This window comes from Rattus rattus, chromosome 3 (genome assembly GCF_011064425.1).
Source record: "Rattus rattus isolate New Zealand chromosome 3, Rrattus_CSIRO_v1, whole genome shotgun sequence".
Lineage (NCBI taxonomy): Eukaryota > Metazoa > Chordata > Mammalia > Rodentia > Muridae > Rattus > Rattus rattus.
Window position 1 is genome coordinate 92,816,439 of NC_046156.1, and position 20,426 is coordinate 92,836,864.

Here is a 20,426-nt window from a genome sequence, read left to right on the forward strand (position 1 = left end):
TCCAATTTCAAATAAGTTAACAGTATTTTAAAAATAAGGTGAAATCTTGACTTATACAAATTTTAACAAAGCTAAGCATTCCCTACGGGCATGATGTAAAGGGATATTTTAGTGAGCTTGCATGAGCCAGATGGCTTTTCCTTAAGATGTATCGACCGCCCATTACCAAACCCTCAAAATGTATAAACCCTCCAGAGGCAGGAAAATACGTGAAAAACTATGTATTCAAACTAGATGTAGGGTTTCATATTTTGAAATGAAGCATGACTCAGGTTTGGAATTTCTTTGAACAATATATCTTCATATTGCTACTAAACGATTTATTTATTTAAAGTATAAAAATGTTTTATTAAGTACACTATGTTTCACATGTTAATTGCCTGATTTTCATAAAGTTACTTTTAAATATAAACAATTAACAACTTATAATAAGTACTGTATTTCTAGATAGGTGAAGGCCATTACCTTATGAGGTCAAGCTCATGAGTAACAATGGCAGGAACAATAATTATGAGGTAAGGAAGGTCACTTCCTGGTTCCCTGCACCAGGTGAAACTCCCACTTTGAGAATTTCCTATCTCTCTGACATCTCTTCCACACATGTGTATCTCACCAAGTCAGAGTTTCTCTCTCTCTCTCTCTCTCTCTCTCTCACACACACACACACACACACACACACACACACACACACACACTGTTCCTAAGGAGAAGAAAACAGAGAAAGTGCCAGCATATTTGGAGAGTAGGAGAAGGGAGGAAATGATACTGAGTGTTATTTTTCATTTAAAACTCTGGCTATTTGACAGACCAAAAGAAAAGTCACCAGCATCTGTGCATAAACTCTCTGTCTGTGTTCCTCTGGAAACTATAACCAAAGCTGCTTTATTGGAGACTCGTTTTCACAGCATAGTCTTTGATAGCCTTTGAATTTTTCATGTATACAATTATTATTTGGAGTGGTGGAAGGCAGACCCTCCAAACCACCATTTCCTGGAGTTGTAAATCAAGAGTAACTTCCTCCAGATGCGGAAATGCTGAGCCAGCCTCCAAGGAGGGGCACACAGCTACCAAGGGAAACGCAGACACCAGAACTGGGTCAAGAGCAATTCTGGATCGTGCATACTTTCATGAATTCAGACTCTGCCTACACATCAGGCCCTTTCAAGAAATCCATTAACTTTATCCAAATATTGTGCTGTATTTTCCTTGAAAAAGGTGCAAAGCTCTGTGATTTGCTTACAAAGCCTTCTTTCCGCCTGTTTTTATTTTATATATAACTTTAATGTTCACTCTCAAAAAAATAATTTTAGACTCATCTCCTATTAGGACATCGGCTTTCAACCTGTGGGTTATGACCTCTTGATCTCATATCAGATATCCTGTATATCAGATATTTACATTACGATTCATAGCAGTAGGAAAATTACAGTTAGGAAGTAGCGATGGAATAATTTTACAGCAAGTGGAACTGTAAAGAGTCTAGCGTCAGAAAGGTTGACAACCGCTGCTTTATGATCATTTACTTTCTCAAACTAACCCCAAATTTTAAAAATATTATTGTGACACACATAGCTATACTTTTCAAGACATCCCCAAGGTTTTCACCACTTTCAGGGCCTAATAAGAAGACACACAAGCGAGCCTTCGTAAAGTTAGCCAATCCCATCTCCGTGAGGCTCACTGTTCTGACCCACATACCACTGGAAGAATTTACAGCCGAGAAAGGCACCACAGTATGGAATTACTCTTCCTTTCCAACTGGTGATAACACTGCTTCAATAAAGACTGAATGCCAGTGCTTTGGATCCTTGGGTTATTCTGATAAGCATCAGCCCTTCGCTGAGGAGAAGCTCACTAAGTAGCTGATAGGAAGAAGGCGGGGAAGTAACCAACCCAAGAATGAGATTGAGATTCCACACTCTGTTATCAGGCAAAGAAATATGGTCAACAAAAGCCAGTCTTCAAAGTTGTGAATTAGTTCAAGCTTAGAAAGCCAAAATAAAATAGGCAAAGTCAAGTGTTTCTCAACTGAACATCCCTAAAGAATACAGAAGAAAAAAAAGTGATTTTTTTCATACGCTTTTATCAGCAGCTTATAAGGGGAGAGTTTTAAATCAAAATAATATTCTTCAGGAACAGAAATCGCATGGTCCAAAGATAGTGCTAAGACAGCTCTCGAACTGTCACTCTAGGAATAAGGTAGCAAGGGCACCAAGTGCGACGAGCTAACTCCATTCTCATCATACGTGTACAGTACACCAGTAAACCAGATGTTGGCCAGGAAAGAGGAGAGAGCAAAGGTCCAAAGCCAAGGGTAGAGCGAGCACAGCCGAGGCAAACCAACCCTTCCTCAGAACGAGTACTTCTTAAAACCTGCCCCAAGGATCAGCTGCTCCCAAGTCTAAAGACAAGACGACTGCTAAAGCTGTAACACAGAGGTTAAAAATCATCCCTCCTAAAATATCTGCCCGTCAGAGAAATCTAAGAAAGGAATTCACTGCCTTAGTAAGTTGGGCGGGGTCAGGGAGGGGGGTGTTTGGTTGTGTGTGTGTGTGTGTGTGTGTGTGTGTGTGTGTGTGTGTGTGTGTGTTGGTAGAATTTCAGCTTCGAGATGGGGAATTGAAGACACCTGGAAGGCGACTTCCAGCTCACTCTTCAAGGGATCCACATACACAAGTGCAGGCTTCTGTCTGTATGAGTAAACGGGCCTCGAGTCACACACCATGCAGAGAAGTGGGACCCTTCTGCAGGCTGCAGGCGAGCACAAACCCTGCCATTGTGCTTCTCCAGATGGGTCTCCTCTCAGAAAAGACATTCCAATGAACTCCCAATACAAAGGCAGTTTGCTAGTTACAAGGAGACCTTTGTCTGAATCCCCCACAAGTGACAGGGTCAATCTGAGCCAATCTTGACATTTCCATGGAGCTTTTCCACAATCTTTTTTTTAAAAAGCCCAAGTCATTTCCCGAAACCTTATTGAAATCCAAAGAAAACACTGTGTAGATAAAGTCTCTGTTAAGACCTATACCTAACACCGTTCACTAGATGAGCTCCTCAGAATATTCTTCTAGACATACAATGACTTAATCCATAGTCTGAAAAAAATGTAGAGAATGGTAATAATATACCGACTTGACATTTAAGATATTATTCATCTCTCTTTAGAATACAGAAAATGAATTTTTAAATTTTTAAAGGAAATGCATTTTCAGAGCTTTTTACACAAAGCTGAGGTCTTGTGAAATTGAAAATTTGATGACAGATTGCTCAATATTTACATTACCACTTAAGAGTTGATGAATCCTTTCACTTAAATCTTGGGAGGCTCTCAAATTTTTTTTTTTTTTAAAGTTTATTTTGGAGATATACTTTTCATACTGAGTACCAGAAAATTATAAATCTGAAAATGAGTCCTCACTTTCCAAACACTCATGTTCCTTTTCTTCCTCAACTCACTGTGGAGGTGATTGAAAGAATTTAACATAAGCGAAGCTGCCTTCTTAACAATGAACTGTGAACTGTCAGACGCCCGTATGACCTATTAGCTTACTTGTAGATTATACTGTGGCAATGCAACGAGGCGGGCAGAGGGTGGGGTCCATGCAGGGTCCGTTCAGAGGCAGCTTATAGTAAAGATACTAGACAATCGTCCTTGCTTACACTGGCAACGAGGACATAACAGGGACATGGAAAGAGTGTGTCTCGGAACATGTGATGCCTTGGTTTGTAAGTCCTCCATGTTTGAGGAAGTCAAAGCTATTCAGATATAAGAAGTATTTACAATTTTGACTCCAGTTAGAAGATGCACACCAAAAGGAGTAAATCATAGTGATTTTGTGTGTGTGTGTGTGTGTGTGTGTGTGTGTGTGTGTGTGTGTGCGCGTGTGTGTGTGTATGGGTATGTATGTGTGTGTCTATGTGTATGTGTCTGTGTGTGTGCATGTGTGTCTCTCTGTGTGTATGTGAGCATGTGTATATGTGTGTGCATGTGTGTGTGCATGTGTGTGTGTGCATGTGTGTCTGTGTGTGTGTGCTTGCTAGAACCCTAAGTTGAAATTTAGTTCCTCAGCATAAACTCTTCTTACCTGCATTACACGTGTATCTTTGATAGGTTGTCCAATGTAAATACATCTGAGAAATCAAAAACCTCATTTATTTTAATCCCATTTAAGCAGTGAGTTTAAGAAGATTCACATAGTTACTTTGGCTCAGTATGCCTACTCAGAAAGGTATCTGAAAAAGACGAAGTCAGATAAAATGACAAGTACGGGAAATACGGGAGATTCATGTTTCAGCGCTAAATGTGAACGCACCAAGTTAGCAGCAAACAGAATACTCACAACAGCGTTGTTTCTGTAACTTCATTTATCAGCCACCCTTCTTGTACTTAAACCAAGTGCTAGATTTAACTTGGCTAGATTGTCAAGTTTACATTAAGATCTTTTTCCACTGCCAAAAATAAACTGGGTGGTCTTGCTTGTTTTACTCACATTGGCAGAGTCAAAAAAAAAAAAAAAAAAAAACAAACACAAAACCCTCTATGAAATGGTTTAAAATCCACAGCTGCAAATGCAAGGCAGATGAAATATGGCAACTCAGCCCCAGCCATTGTTTCTTTTTCCATAGATTTCAACTCTAGTGTAAGGTTGATCCCACTGACTAAGTTCTCACAGTGTAGTGGGCTCCAGTTGGGCTCTTTATCGAAACTTAAATCTCTGTGCGACAACTCAGAACACACAGGCTCTTGGAGCTTGTGCAGGGCAATGCATAAAGGTGGGGCAGGGGGATTGTGGTGACCCCAAAGGGCTGCAAAAATGTTAATCAGAACAGTCCAGCTGGCAGCTCGAGCATGCTAGGCGAGGGCCTTTGCCAAACACTGACGGGAAGACCTTACCACTTACATGGGAAGCATCAGCCTGAAGGAGAATAAATCACTCGGGTTTCTAATACACTCCCTATGACTGCAGGGGCCTTCATTTGCTTTGACTCCAACTTCATTCAAAGTCAAAATAAAGAAAACTGCTAAAATTGTATAATAATGTGCTGTGGCCCACCTAATGTTCTAGTTGGCATCACTGTTGCTGTGATGGTGACCAAACCAACCTGGGGGAAGAAAGTGTTCTTTGGCTTACGCATCCATATCACAATCCATCATTGAAGAAGTCAGGGCAGGAATCTGCAGACGGGAGCTGAAGCAGAGGCCACGGAGGAGGACTGCTCTCTTGCTTGCTCAGTCCACTTTCTTACAGAACCCTGCCTCAGGACCACAATGGGCTAGGCCCTCCCATACCAGTTATTAATCAAGAAAAGATCCCACAGACATGGAGGCAGTTCTTCAACTGAGGTTCTCTCCTTCAGATGACTCTAGTTTAAGGCTACTCTTTAGCGTTACTCTTTCTTGACCAATGCTGGCAGAGGCAATTAGAGGATTAAAAGCAAAAGTTAGAAAAACAAAACCCAGACATATTTCAGATATCTCCATGAGGAAAGATGCTTGTGTCTGTGACTGAAGACCAGAGCTCGATCCCTTGAACCTCCATAGTGGAAGGATAGAACCGACTCCTACAGGTTGCCCTCCGACTTCCGCGCACAGGCTGTGGCATGCATGCCCCCACACAGACATACACATGCCTCCCACCCTTACAAATCAATGTTTTAAAGTATTTCCAAACATTTGAAAGAGAATGCTTAGATGACAGCTTGCGTCATGTTGTGCTAAAGACTTTGCATAAGTTTCTCAGTTATCAAACCAATTTATAGGATAGAGTTTTTCTCATAAAAGAAGGAGAAAAAATAAACCCTATGATTTAGAATCAGTAAAGTCTTTCCGAACATGTCCCTAAGATGGCTGCATGAAGGAACTATAATTTTCAGTTTGTTGCTTCCTGCTCATGTTGGCAACAGAAATGGTGTATTTGAAGATAAATACTATTGATGACATGTGTAAAATGCTATCAAACCTATACTATGATAATAACTATTTGACAAAAAAATAAATAAAAAGGGCAAAGGGTACAGGTGTCCAGCTAGAAGTGCCTGAAAAGAAGAGTGAGAGAGTAAAATGTTCCAAGTGTCCATTGTCACTGATCCTAGGTCCATACCTGGGCCTGTGTCACACATCCCAGTGTATACTTGTTTTGTTCCTTCCTTGTTTGGCCATCGTCCAGATATGTCAAATTAAAGATAGGGTCCCAAGTCTGACTACTTCTTGGTCTCTCATAAAGTCCTCATGGGTAATTCCTACCTTCACCTCCATTTCACCAATTGCTGTCCTTTTCAGAAAAAAAGTATTAAGTGAACCTCCAAATACGATTCTGGCTTTAGGTCTGGCTAGTTCTTGGCTTCCTTTACTGCCGATGTCAATGTAAAGTTTTAGAGTTGCCTAAGTAGTTACTGAGCTCCCAGCTTGGGTTTTCTAGGTTCCCCAATACTACTGCTGGTGCCCATCCCCATGCGCTTACAATGTGACAGCTCACATCATTTCCCCGGGATTTCAGAATAAGGATGTGTTTCCAGCTACATACAGCTAACACACAGCATCCCCACTCAGTTTTATCAGCCCCCAGAGCTCATCCACTGTACTTCTGCATTAACTAAAAGAACTGCATCTGTGGAGACATCGGTAGCTCTTGTTTTTCTGCTTGAGATTGCTACTTGTTTCTTCTGCTGTCACTTCCACACATTTAGATAACAGGCTTTGAGATAAACTCATTGGACATCCATCCCCAGGTAGAGAAAAAAGCCAATAAATGTCACAAGTGCCTTCTATATTTCTGTCTGAGAAGTGTCAGCTGAAAAGACAATTGGCTTTAGAAAAAAAATAAAAACAAAAAAAGGAAAAGAAAAAAGTTTCTCTGCTTAAAAAAGGCAAGTAAGGCAATGGACTTACTTTCCAAAGAGTCTGGGGTAAATTATATTACATGCTGCGTAAAGAAAGAACATTTGCTAACAAGAAACACCAGAAGAGTCATTACTTCAGGGCAAAACCTAAATAGGGCTCTGGACCTAAATAGTTCTGTATTCTCTGGCCTACTTACATTTAATATGCATTTCTTTTAGAAGTTAGCTGTACGAATCAGTTAAAAGGGTAAAATGTTAATATTAATGCCATTAAAGACTTTGGGAGGTTTACTGTTATTTGGTTAATGTGCTAAAGTTTAGAATTTTAAAATCAAATAGAAAACATATTTCACATCGCACATAGGCTTTGCCAGTATTTGAACAAAATGTCATTTATGGTCCTATTAAGCAATTTCATAAGGCATATGTGCTTACAATAGAATTTAATGTCCCTTGAATTTAATATGACGTGATTAAAATGAGCACGCAAGTGAGGTAAGTATTGTTTATTGTTACCACAATTTACTCCCTAAGCAAAGCAGGAACTGGAAGAGTCTGGATTGGCTGCTCATTATATGCCAGGAACAAAATCGCCTCCTCAGGATACAAAAGCACGCTGAAGGCCATTCTGACTGGACTCTGCAGGACACAGGCATGGTTTTGCTTCATATGGCTTTTCAGAGAAATCTGAAGCCCTTTGCTAAGCTCTCCTACTAGCTATTTCATTGGGCACAAATAACAGCAACAATATTGCTAGCATGATATACTACTGAGATAAAAGGACAGGGCTGGAGGTAAAAATACACTACATATAAAACACCAAAGAATCGTCTAATTTTCATTTTGCAGAAAACATTCTAGCTCATCATTTTAAGTTTATAAATAATTAGAATTGGATATATCTTCCTGCAAATTGATGTAAGGCCAAAGCACAGATCTTCTATTGACACATCACTATAACATGCACACTGCATGGACACCCAAACTTCATAAACAGGCAAAGCACATGTCCTGTGTGTTATCTATTTATGAAACACAGATACTTGTTTTAAAATGGGAGATATATAGCAAATATTATTTTCACTTTTCATGGCTAGGCTTTTGGGGCCTCAAGAAAAGAGAAAGACCATGACTCAGGTTGTTCACAAGTTTAAAACAGAGACAAGATTTCACTCAGTTGAAGTTCAAGGGAGGAGGCCCAGGGTTGGGAGTCAGAGACTGTCCACAGACTGGCCCAGAGCCATCCTGGCACCACTTAACATCACAGACTTCTCTCTAGTTGCTTATAAAAACAAGAGAGTAGCACTGCTTTCTAGGAGGGAATACATACAGTCAGCAGGAGACTAGTTTTCCCTCCATATAGACTTTTAACAAAGGGGTAGAGAAGGACAGTTGCCAGGCCTGAGTACCAAGAGAGATGCTATCTAGATGCAAATTCTCTAGAACCAAAGGATTAAAGGTCGGTACCCTCTGCGGAGTTCTACCTCATTCACTTGCCGGAACCGCAGGCTCCCCAAATGTTTCTGTTGGTGCTGATTCTCTTCTTCTCTGTAGGCCAATGCCAGACACGTTCCCAAGTCACAGGATTACCCAAAAATACATTTCCTATTAGTCTTGATGGTTTCATCATTGCCACTTTGACAAACACTGCTATAAGACAGATAAGTTATTTAAACCCATAGTGACAGGAACCACCTTTGTGACTCAATTCTATGTCAGTGTTCAAGGTCCTTCAGAGTTCTGGTTTCTCTCTCCCTTCCTCCCTCCTCCCTTCCTCCCTTCCTTCCTTCCTTCCTCCCTCCTTCCCTTTTATCTTTCTTTTTGGTTTTGTTTGTTTGTTTTGTTTTGTTTCTCTGGGACAGGGTCTCACTATGTAAGTTGGCTGTCTCAGAACTCACTATGTAGACCAGGCTGGAACACACAAATATTTTCCTGTCTCTGCCTACCAAGTGCTGGGATTAAGGTATGGGTCACTACTCCCAGTCTGTTTCCTCCTTTCAACCAGACACCCTCTCATCAAGTTCCATATTCACATGTCCCATAATGGAGTCTATGTCCCTCACTAAATTACATTATAGAGACTCCATCCACAGTCAGCTAGGCAGAAACCTGGGAAGCAAGTGAGAATTTCCCCTTTCCACCAAATGCTCAGGATTCCATATGCTAAACACCTTTTGAGTTCTTACTCTTTGTTTTATCATGTTCCCATCATGGTTGACTCTGTGATGGAAACTGCCTCAACTCTCTCCCCACTGCCCTCACCATTGTATTTTTCCTCTCTACACAGACTCTACACTGTTCTCAGCAACACCAACACTTAGCCCCCTATGCAAATGCTAAGTGTGAAATTCCTCAGCGCACAGTAGAAACCAGCCACAGGGGCCTTGGCCAGCCACCTACTCTCTTCCTCTCCTTCACACTCACCAAGGCCCACAAGCCCATGACCCCTACTGTGACCCAAACATTCCTATTTCCAGAGCTCTGCTAGGCTTTGGGATGCCTCAGCACATGGAGGGGTTGTTCCACCAGCCACCACCAGCCTCATAATACCAGCATCCACAGGGCAGACATCAGCTAAAACGTGGTGTAACCCAGTGCCTGCTAAACTAGAGGCCCTGTAAGGTTAACTGAAATGAGTGATTCTGTCACCTAGAAGAGAATCTGAAAGGGACATACCACTGACAGCAGCCTATGTTGACACTCAAAATCAGAATGGTCATTGTCCTTGCTGCCTGTGTGCAAATGCTATCTCACATGGAAGGGCCTCCTGGCGTTTAATTAGAAAAACAGAGAAGCCCGAGGAGCAAAGGGCACCAGATGCCACCCTCTCGATCTGGATGTCAGCTGTGTTCTGACCTCGATCTACACTAACTGTGCTATCACCCACAGCTATCGGTTCTTCATTACATAAAGGAACAAACGTGCAGACAGGCATGGCTTCGCTGCATCCGAGGGGTTCTGCTCCACCAGCACTGACCATTTCAGTAAAGCACATTCATCGAGGTTTTACATTTTCTTACACCGAGACTCTCACGGGTGGCGTGTTTAGCATCACTCGAGAGCCACTCCTGGGGTCCGTCAGGCAAACGCTTCATCTCAAAAGCTCTGCAAGTCTCCTAAAAACTTTTAGCTTGTTAAGAGTCTACCTGTGAAATGACGGTTCAGTTCAATGACATAAATGTTTGTGGTGGCAGTTATTGGAATAATAACACAGAGTTTATCAGACAGGAGGGGCTGAGTTAAAATACAGATCACACAACCTGAGCAGCTGTCCGAACCAGAGAGCACTGCACTGCAGTGTTGCATGGAAACAAAGTAGAAATGTGACCCATAAAGGCCCCTCTGGTCTTACTTCTTTAATGAAAACTAAGAAATTCCAGAGTTAGGGTTTTTTCTTTGTTTGTTGTTTATGTATTGTTTTAGATTTATTTACTTTGTGTATATGAGGATTTTTCCTGAGTGTGCACACAGAAGTCAGAAGAGGGTGCTGGGTCTTCAGGAATTGACTTCATGGCTGGTCCTGAACCACCATGTGGATATGTGGATGCTGGGAATTGAATCTGGATCCTCTATAAGAACAAGTGTTCTTTTTTTTTTTTGTTGTTGTTGTTGTTGTTACAATTATATATTTTATGAAATTTTTGTTTTTTTTATTTTTATTAACTTGAGTATTTCTTATATACATTTCGAGTGTTATTCCCTTTCCCGGTTTCTGGGCAAACATCCCCCTCCCCCTCCCCTTCCCCATGGGTAGAACAAGTGTTCTTATCTGCTGAGCCATCTCTGCGGACCCCAGAGTTTTAATCTTTAAAAGACATTCATATATTAATGTTCAGAATAGCTATCCGCTATCTGTTATTACAGAAAGAAAAGTCTTTTAATAAATTCTTGAACTATTTAAACTGTGCAAATGGCTAAAATTACAATAGAATTTCACAAACTGACTTGTTTCAGGGTTAATTCAATATGGCCACTAACTTGCTCAGTGTCTCTATTTTATTTCTGGTACACATTTCATATCACATGTTTTGGGTTTTCCTTTTAGGTGCTTCTTTGTCTGAATACAGTAAATGTGGAACAAACTGTACAAGGTAAACTACAAAAGTTGAAACAATAATTCTATTAAAGGTAATTACTCTTCATGGTTTTGTTGTTGTTCCTGTTGTTGTTGTTGTTGTTTTGTTTGTTTTTTGTTTCTGAGACAGGTCTCATGTAGACCAAGGTAGCCTCCAGTTCAATATGTAGTCGATGATGAACTTAACTCTTGCTTCACCTTGTAAGAGCTGCGGTATCAGGAGTAGCCCCCTTACCCACTTTATGAGTTACTGCAGATGGACGCATACATGCTACATAGCATTCTACCAAATGAGCTGTATCCCCACCCATCCTTTATATTTGGATAAAAATGATACCTTTCAAGCAATTGTAATACAATCTCTAATCCTCCTCTTTGGATCTACTTTATATTCAGAATATATTATGAAAAATTTAATATCTTAAAACTCTTCTAAAGTTTTTAATTGATCGCATAATTATTACTGAAATAGATCTATAACCAACACTACTGATTTTAGAAATCTTTCAAGAAATTTTGACTCCCATTATTTAATTAATTAATTTATTTATTTTTTGATTGGTTGATGTGCTGCGTGCTATGAGTTACCCACAAGACTGCATCGTTCAGCACTGTGTGAACTTTTGGTCAGCAGTGGACCACTAAGAACTTCTAGCACCTAGCCCTTCATATTGGCCATGCGGTCGTAGAACAATGCTGTGCTTGTGTTCGTGGTGACGCTGGCATCAGCAAATCTACGGCGCTGCCAGCTGTGCAAGAGCAGAGAAGTACAAATCTGTGACGTGGTGATACCATGGCAGTGGTTCATGAGTTTCCATCTTAGCCTTTTATATTAATTAATACTCTTTTCACTTAAAGCAGAAAAGTGTATGCAGCCATGTTTACTCCCTGTTACACTGGTAGGAGCTTCTTGTAGCATATATTTCCTGTGTCTTATTTTCTCTTATGCTTCCTTAACTGTTTTGTTCATCTTGACTCTAAGAGAAATAGCCAGCATCTTCTACATGTACATATCACGTAGGTGCATAGTAGGCTAACTGTCTAGGTTTGCACAAGTGCACTCAGTCTCAGGAGTTTTCACAATGACAAAACCCCCTCCCAGTGATGAATTTCTGAGATCTTATCCTGGCTGTTAAGCAACACACGAGTCTACACTAATGCTGTTGTTAGTATCCTAAGGCTTCAATGTTCCATGTTCATTATTGAGAAGAGTCGATTTACTATGCTAAATAAACTGCCGTTAATTTAGTATCAGTTGAACTATAGCATGTTCTAGAATGCTTTAATTTAAAAAAAAAACTTTGGAAGAAAAACTGAAACTGTATTGAGATAAGACATCTTGCTTATTAGACAGACCTCTGGAAATGCTGTAGAGATGCCGGGGCTTGTCTATTCTTAATGATAATACAAGGCGCTTAAATACTTTGTGGGTGATTTGGTAACACATTACGAAAGTGCATAAATGTTTACCCTTTGATATTGCAATTCTTCTACAAATATTATCCAGAGAAGAAATAACTAAGACACAATGAGTCACATGCACAAAGCACAGCTCTACAATAGAGAGGCTGAACAAATGTCTGTGTCCATAAGTAAAAGGTTGCATCAAAGAGTCAGGACAGCCAGAAGTAAGAGCCAATTTCTTTATAAGTGACTGGGGCACAATCTCTAAACCGTCTCCATATATGAGAAAAGAAAGGTTGAGAAGAGTATAAGGAGTATGCTTATGGTATCTAAGGGAAGCAATACAATATATGTGTGTATACATTTGTACCCACACACTTACATTAAAGACAAAGATAAACAGCAACTTTTGGGGGTAGGGTAATGAGATGGGGCATCAGCTAAGCCACCAATCTTGACAACCTGGGTTCAATTCCCAGAATTCACACAGTGAAAGAAAACTTACTCCTGCAGGTTATCATCTGACCCACTTCGCACCCCTACCTCAAAATAAATGAAATAATACCCAGTAATTTTAAAATGTTTGAGGATAGGAGGGAGCAGGGTGGTTGGGACAGTGATAGAAGATGGGCTTCTAGGTTTGGTAAAACTGTGTAAGCTTTACGGAGTTTAAACATATAAAAAAAATTGCACAATTAATGCATGTATTTTGACAAACTTAGAGTAACTGCAGACTTTTTTTTTTTTTTTTTTTTTTAGTATATTTTTTTTTGCAAGTGGGAATTTGGACTTTTTGGGTTTTGGTTATTTATTAACAAAGAACCATCCAGCAATGAGCACCTCCTGAATTTTTAAAAAATATCAAATGATACTGAGGCTCTCCAGCAAACAGCTGACTCCAGATCTAGAGCAAGACTAATAAAACCGATCTTCAAACACTACAGAGCAAGATGGCCAGAGATTATTAAGACTAAAAATAGAAAAACTTGGACATCAACGACAGAGCCAGTGTACAGCCATCACTGTGTACAGTGACAGGCACATGTGCATTCACTTAGAAAACTACGTCATACGTTACTCGATGACTAAAGTGCACTGGATTAGAGAAACAGCATTCTGCAGTCCTCACTGAACCGGCAGATCTAAGAGGGACCAGCAACCCCATGCTCTGCACCCTGAAAACTGCTGCAGAACTCATGATCTCGGGACTTGGATAAATAATTTGCAATGAAATAGTAGAGTTTTTAAAAGGGAGAGACTTTCAAGTATAGACATGTAATGGCTCGTAAAACTTAGGTAAAAGAGGATGGGAAAGATTCATTTTCCACAGAATGTTACCATTTAAATCAAAAGTGAGAAAAAGTTTACGTTCTTAAATAAATCATAATCTACTTTGTAGGATACATACATAAGGGAAGAATGTTTGTTCTAGATGCTTTTCAGGTGGCCAGCAAGCAGTACATAAAGGGAATCCTTACCATATAAGTTTTTGTGGCATCTTCATTTTCAAACAAATGAACCTATTACACATACACACCTATACACACATTAAAAAAAATCAGATAGAATAAAATCATAAAAAAAGGTGTATTTATATAGGGAAATGCTTTTTCCTGATTAAACAGTGAGGCAATCATCAGTATAATTTCATCTGTGTATACCTGAAAATATTTAACTGAAAAAAAGCAAATCTGTGGGGGGAGGGGAGGTTGTTTTGAATGTATGCAAATGGATTGCAAAAGGTTATCAACTTCCAATGAGAAAACACAAAAGCAAAGCAATTAAAAACAATTAAAAATGTTAGAGTCACTGGCTTGGCTATTACTGAGAAGGGTAGTTGAGCTGGTCAACTACTCCAGTAATCTACCCATCACTGTATCCTAGTGCTGAGCTTACAGATGTGCAAGCTTTTTCCTATGTGTGTGCCCTCATGTTTCAAGACAAGTATTTTATTGACTGTGCTACCTCCCTATCTCCACTGGTTTAATTTTTATTAAGCAAAAATGATTATCTAATACATTGAAAATGTGTACTGTCATGGAAAAATGGTGGAATGCACCTCATTATTCTAAAATGCTCCATTAACACCAAGTACCTTTTTTAAAAGTTTCATTAAAATTAAACAATTTTGATTGTAAAAAAAATAAATAAAGTTAGAGTCTACCCAAATATTTCATATATAGATCAAGCCTGCCTGCCTGCCCCTCCCCCTTTTACTAAAATAGACAAGCATCACAGCCTATCCCAGAACAGGCTCCTTCCTCCCCCTATAAACAGAAGAGAAGGGAGAAGCAGATGCAGAGAAACAGCCCTGAGGTAGCTCCCTGCTGAGACAAGTAGCCAGTGCAGATGCTCAACATCTAAGGAAGCAACTCAAAACACATCTTAAAATTGACTTCAGGGTCTAAGGACACCAGCCAGTTGGGTGGTCCAGAGACTTCCTAACCCCAATGGCAGAAGACAAAGGTGTGGCCTGGTAAGTGCTGCCCCAGCCCAGCCACAGGGACACTGAGGAGCACTTACTTTTTGCTGGCCTCCCAGACATCGGTAATGTTGGAGAAAAGGTGATGCCTCTCGGTCTTAGTCATTGTATCAGTCAGTTCTTTAGAGTCTTTAAACATCCGTATCAAGATCTCCAAGCTGAGTAAGTAGGAATGCTCTGACGATATGACTTCAAAGATTGCCTGGGAAAGCAAAAACATGAGTGCGCTGTTAATCACTTCAACTGAAGAATTAAACACAGGCTCCACTGTCGTCTATAGGAACAGCATGGGAACTGCATCACCACACTACCGACCTCAGAGAAGACATGTGTACCCAAACTGAGGACTGTAACTGCCTGCACACAAGGAGAAGTGAAAGAGACAGGATGACTTTCTACCAGGACCTGAGGTCATGCCTTTGCCACAGGGAACAATCTATGGAAGGAAATAGGGCATGTCATAAAATCTCACTGTGACACTAATTAACCTTTGGAGTCGTCTCCTCCAGCCCTGCTTTCAAAGCACACTGCTGCAGGGAGCATGAGAATTTACGATTATCTTCTCAACAACTGTCCCCTGCTCCCCTCTCCTGCTTGTTCTCTCTGTCTTAATATGAGTAATTTACAGTCAACAACAGCGAATATTGTGTGGCATGCCGGCACCTACCCTTAGAAGGTTCTTAGCAGCCACAGGAATTCTTTTATGTAACTCATTCGACTGAAAGTAATTCCATCTGTTCAACAAGCCACCCCCTCTACACTCATCAGTCTCTCGAGGAGGAACGAAGCACCCTTGGCAGAGACCCTTGGTGACAGACACCAGGTTTCTGATAACTATGAATGATGAAATGGCAGGCCACGTCTACAGAGACACCAACGCCCTGTGTAAAGAATTCATCTACCACTTCAACGAAGTCAGACTTAATGGGAATGCTTGAGGAATTTCTCCATGTGGAGGGTGGAGTGTATGTGTAAACATTCTTACAAGCCTGGGTACCATGACCTCTAGGTCTTGATTCCTTTAAGCCCCTGCCCCTAGAGAACAGAGGACAGCAGCTGGGTGGGAGGAGGACAGAGACGGGCAGGGCAGGTGGATTCCCTGCTGCTGGAGACTGGAATTATCTCATACATCAAGTTAGCAGAGCTGACCTAAGCATTCGCTGCCCTTTTTAATACCTGTAAAGTTTTGGAGGTCTTGACATTAAAATGCTGGTCTAGCCTCAGCTAAGGCTCAAGGAAATAACTGACATAACTACTTAAAGTTTTTATTTTTTATTTTTATTTTTTAGAAAATTATTTTTAAAAACTATTTAAAATTTTCATTTTAAAGAGTAAGAACACTAAGAGTTTGCCTGTATCTTGTATAAGTCTATAAAACCAACACAACTGTCCCAAATAAATAAATAAATAAATAAATAAATGGGGAGAAAAAGAAAAAAACTAAAGAAAATTCTCCATTCCTGAACAAAAATAATGTAATAGATGCTTGATGTATTTTGGGCCTTGGAATGACTTCAAATATTTTCAACACTCGCACCCAAAATACAAAGACAGACAAAAGATGTATTGAACTCCACAGCAGAGATCACACGCAAAGGCAAGCGTTATCTCCGCCGTGGAAGAGTTTATGGTGATAATGGCTGACTGTGTAACCAAGGAGACACTGACTAGTGCAGAGCAAGCAAGGGTAAGCCTGGGGAAGAGACAGGAGGTATGAGTGTAAGACGGAAGTGGACAAATTCAAATGCATAAGATTAAAAAGAGGATGTTTTTCATTAGACTTCAACCTTTGGAGAGATTCTTGAATATATAAATAAGGAAAGAGAAGTATTATTTATTCCATAATATTAACAGGGAAATAAAAAGCCCTAACCTCTGCCAATGCTTAGTGAATCTGATATAGACAATCAGAAGATGGAACGCCACACAGACTTAAAATTGACCACCATAGCCAGGCTTTTAATCCCAGCATTTGGGAAGCAAAGGCAGCAGGATCTCTGTGAGGTTGAGGCCCCCTGGTCTACAGAGTAAATTCTAGAACAGTCAGAGCTATGCAGAGAAAACCCGTGTCAAAAAACAAAAACAAAAACAAAACAAAACTGGCCATCACAGACAAAACTGTGAAAAATAAGCAGTGTAACATTTAATGTGTATGTACGCACATGGAATACAGGATTTAAAAACACAGACTGAAGAACACACAGAAACACACAATTTAACTTCTTTCTGCAGAAGAAAGGAATTGAATTATGAAAAACCCAAGATTTCTATTATGTTTTACTGTCTTTGAAAACTGTGGGGAAAATGAGCTGTGCTGCATCTGTTAACTTCACCTCTGGGTCCCACCTCAAATGCTATGCTATATTCCTCAACCTTTTCAAACTTAAAAATGTTATTATCGTGTACTCATATTTCTCCTTTATTCCATGCCATGTGAGTGAGACGAGAATACTGATGTATCTGTGGTGAGTTAATTTACCCATATGTAAACGCACATGTATGTACACGTCCTAAAATCCATAACGTGAGGGAAAGTAACACCTTCAGAGTGTTAGAAGAATGAGCAAAGCCGGGCAGCAACAGGGCATTCCTGTGATCTAAGTTCTTAGGAGGCAGAAACAAGGGATGTTTGTGAGTTTGGAGCTGGCTCAGTCTACACAGTGAGTTTTACAAAAGCCAGGGCTCCATGGAAAGACCCTGTACAAAAAAAAAAACAAAACAAAGAACGAAATTTAAGTTGTACTGAATAAAATGTCAAGTTATAAAGTCCTATCACTGCACTGCCTTTTTAAAAAAGTAAACTTCATTGTGAGGGCACTTCTTAATTTACAGAAAGTTTGCAAAGATATTCCATAAGTCCATATATACTCTTCTGTTTCCCCAAAGCAGTGTTCATGATGACGTGATCCGGGTGTTTTGTATAGGGACAATACAGAATCTGATTTTGGCTTTTTTGGCCCTAGGATCTAATGTTGGTATTTCAACATATTTCTTCCAAGCACTTTGTTGTTTCAATACAAATACTGTTAAGACATTTATATTTTTTTTCTGTCCTGGGGGCTAAGATATGTGAAGCTTTTATTCAAAGATAAAACTTGCTATGTTCATAGGAAGAGAACAATATGTTTCCAAACACTGGACAAGCACATACAGTAGGTGAAGACAAAGCACATGCAGTCCTATGTCGTCGACCGTACCTCCTGTCTCTTTCTCTCCTCCTGGCTCACCGTCTGAGATAGCCCATTTCTTTTCACCTAGAAAAAAAGGCAAAGCAGAGTTTATCTCACTGAATTTAACATGCTTCTACATAAAGCTTCCTTTTTAAAATGAGTTAAAAGAAACCATACAAGACGCAGAATTAGCATAGTTCAAACACACACACACACACACACACACACACACACACACACACACACACACACAAACCCACAATGGCATTAGTTATTCCTGGCCATTTCTAGAATATCAAGTTACATGCAAGTCATAAAGAAGAAATCAGAAATCAAAGAAAATGATTGGTGGCTCTGAGAGCTAACTGTCCAAGTTTACACAAAGACGTCGTTTTTTCACTTAACCATTGGGATGTCAGGGTTCTTCAGAGAGCTCTTCCCACCACCTGGCCAAGCAACTGTGGTCTCAGCAGATTTAACTGACAAGCGAGGATATCAATCTGCCCGTGCTTTGGAAGCAGCAGTGTCTCCAGGATGTGAAAGTATCAGCCATGTGTTTGATAGATGGCTGTGGTGTCATCGTGGAGTGGCTGAAATGATCATCTCCACTATACACCTAGATGACTGCCGGAGCTCCCATCAATATCCAGTTTCTAAACACCAAAATCAAGGCGGCCCACCAACTCCAAGAAGCAGGGGCATGCTTTTCTTCTGGCATACCTAACAATTCCTCGATTTTCACCCAAAGGTTCACCCAGCAGAAGGTTGTCCAGAAGAGAGACAGTCACACCCTGAGCATGATAGCTGCTCCTTTCAGGTGAGAAATCTATAGCAGTGAAACTGGACCATCTTTAAACCCTTTGCTGTCTTCCTTCCCCCTTCTTGGGCCTCTTTATTAAACCTTTTCCATCTTAAGCTTAAAGACCTAAAAGAACGTGTCTGATAACTATGACAACCTTGAATTTTCAAAATTCACCCAAAGGAAAATAAAATTGTAATTATTTGATATTCACTATCATCTGTGTAGAAAACAAACCAATTTCCTTAGCAGCTGGACAGCTCATATTGTTCTCTTCTCTTCTTGAAATCATATTTTTATGACAACGTCCCACCAAAATTTCATAGTATAATATTAAAAGTTTGGGTTCAGATATCCTATTAATCACCATTGGAGTACTTTGAAACCAGAGATACTTTTCAAGTTTATTTTTCTGAAATTCCCTATAATCACTGAGCTCCAAGTATAAAGGAATCCTCCTGAAACAGATGATCACCACAGATGTCATTAGCAACCTAGGATTAAGGCAGCACAATTACTAACATTTTGTGAGGTTGTTTGGTTGTTTGGTTGGTTTTTGTTGTTGTGTGTTGTTCAAGATAGGCACAGTCTGAGTGTCCTGGAACTTACTATAAAAGCCTCAAAATCACAAATGTCCACCTGCCTTTGCCTCCCAAGTGCTGGGATTAAAAGGCATGTGACACTATGTCTGACAATTACTAATTTAATTCATTAAGATAATTAAATATTTATGAAGACAGCTGCCACTAAGAGTCAGATTCATGATGCCTTTAACCAAGAAGATCCCATTAAAGCCAATATTTCAAACTTACTCTTACCATCTTGTCATCGGGATCCTCTTGGGGTCCTAGATTTTCAACTCAGGACAAAATGCCATGGAGAGATTTGAAACATGTAAGAGAAATCTCTCTGTGTATCAAATGGGCAAGCAGGCAAACGTGAAAGGGCAGATGGGAAAGCAGCCCTGTCTACTTTTAGAAGAATACCCAGACATTGGAGGTCTAAATGATGAAACCTTAAAAATATCCCTGGTCATCATTGCAAGACCTTCACCAGGTCCTAGGGGACTGACACATGCCCTATCGTGAAGGTCACTGGATCATAATTCTCTCTCTGTAGTACTGTTGGAGAAACTGCAATCTCACCATTGCCTTAATTTGCTTTGATAATGATTTAGAGAGCAGTAGAACAGAGTGAGTCCCAAATCAATAGTAAAATCAATAATCATTTAACATGTATTTGATGCTAGGAACTGTGTTCAGCACTTCATATATTTTCCCATTGGATTCTCATAAAAAATTCTGGAAACTTAATAGTGTTCACAGATGGTGTCAACTGAGGCTTGGGATCCAAAAGAACACAGCTACAAGGACCAGAGCCAGGATGCAGCCTATGCCTGCCCAACGGCAGAGCTTCACTTTTAATGATTTATACTGGCCCTTGCTCTCTATGACAGGCACCCCATATCTGGGGCTAGGCTATCATCACTAAGACTCCTTCTCATGCCAGGCCTGTACCCAAAGTTCCCATGTGTTTTTTGGACCGTGCCTATCATGGAACGTTCTTATCTTACTCCACCATCCTGACCCGAGGTCAAGCTGTCAGCAAGATCTCGTGGGTAAAAAAGGCTTCCATACACGTTTTAATAAGGCAGGA

The 20,426-nt window shown here is 40.2% G+C and overlaps 1 protein-coding gene across 1 annotated transcript in view; it reads right to left on the reverse strand.

The window, feature by feature from the left end:
- The window catches only part of Arhgef26 (Rho guanine nucleotide exchange factor 26), a 109,432-nt gene that overhangs the window by 63,753 nt on the left and 25,253 nt on the right, over positions 1-20,426 (reverse strand). Inside the window, exons 4-5 of the mRNA XM_032898313.1 lie at positions 17,999-18,055; positions 14,843-15,003 (exon numbers count right to left, since the gene is read on the reverse strand). Of these exons, the coding sequence (XP_032754204.1) occupies positions 14,843-15,003; positions 17,999-18,055 (218 nt within the window). The remainder of the gene's footprint in view (positions 1-14,842; positions 15,004-17,998; positions 18,056-20,426) is intronic.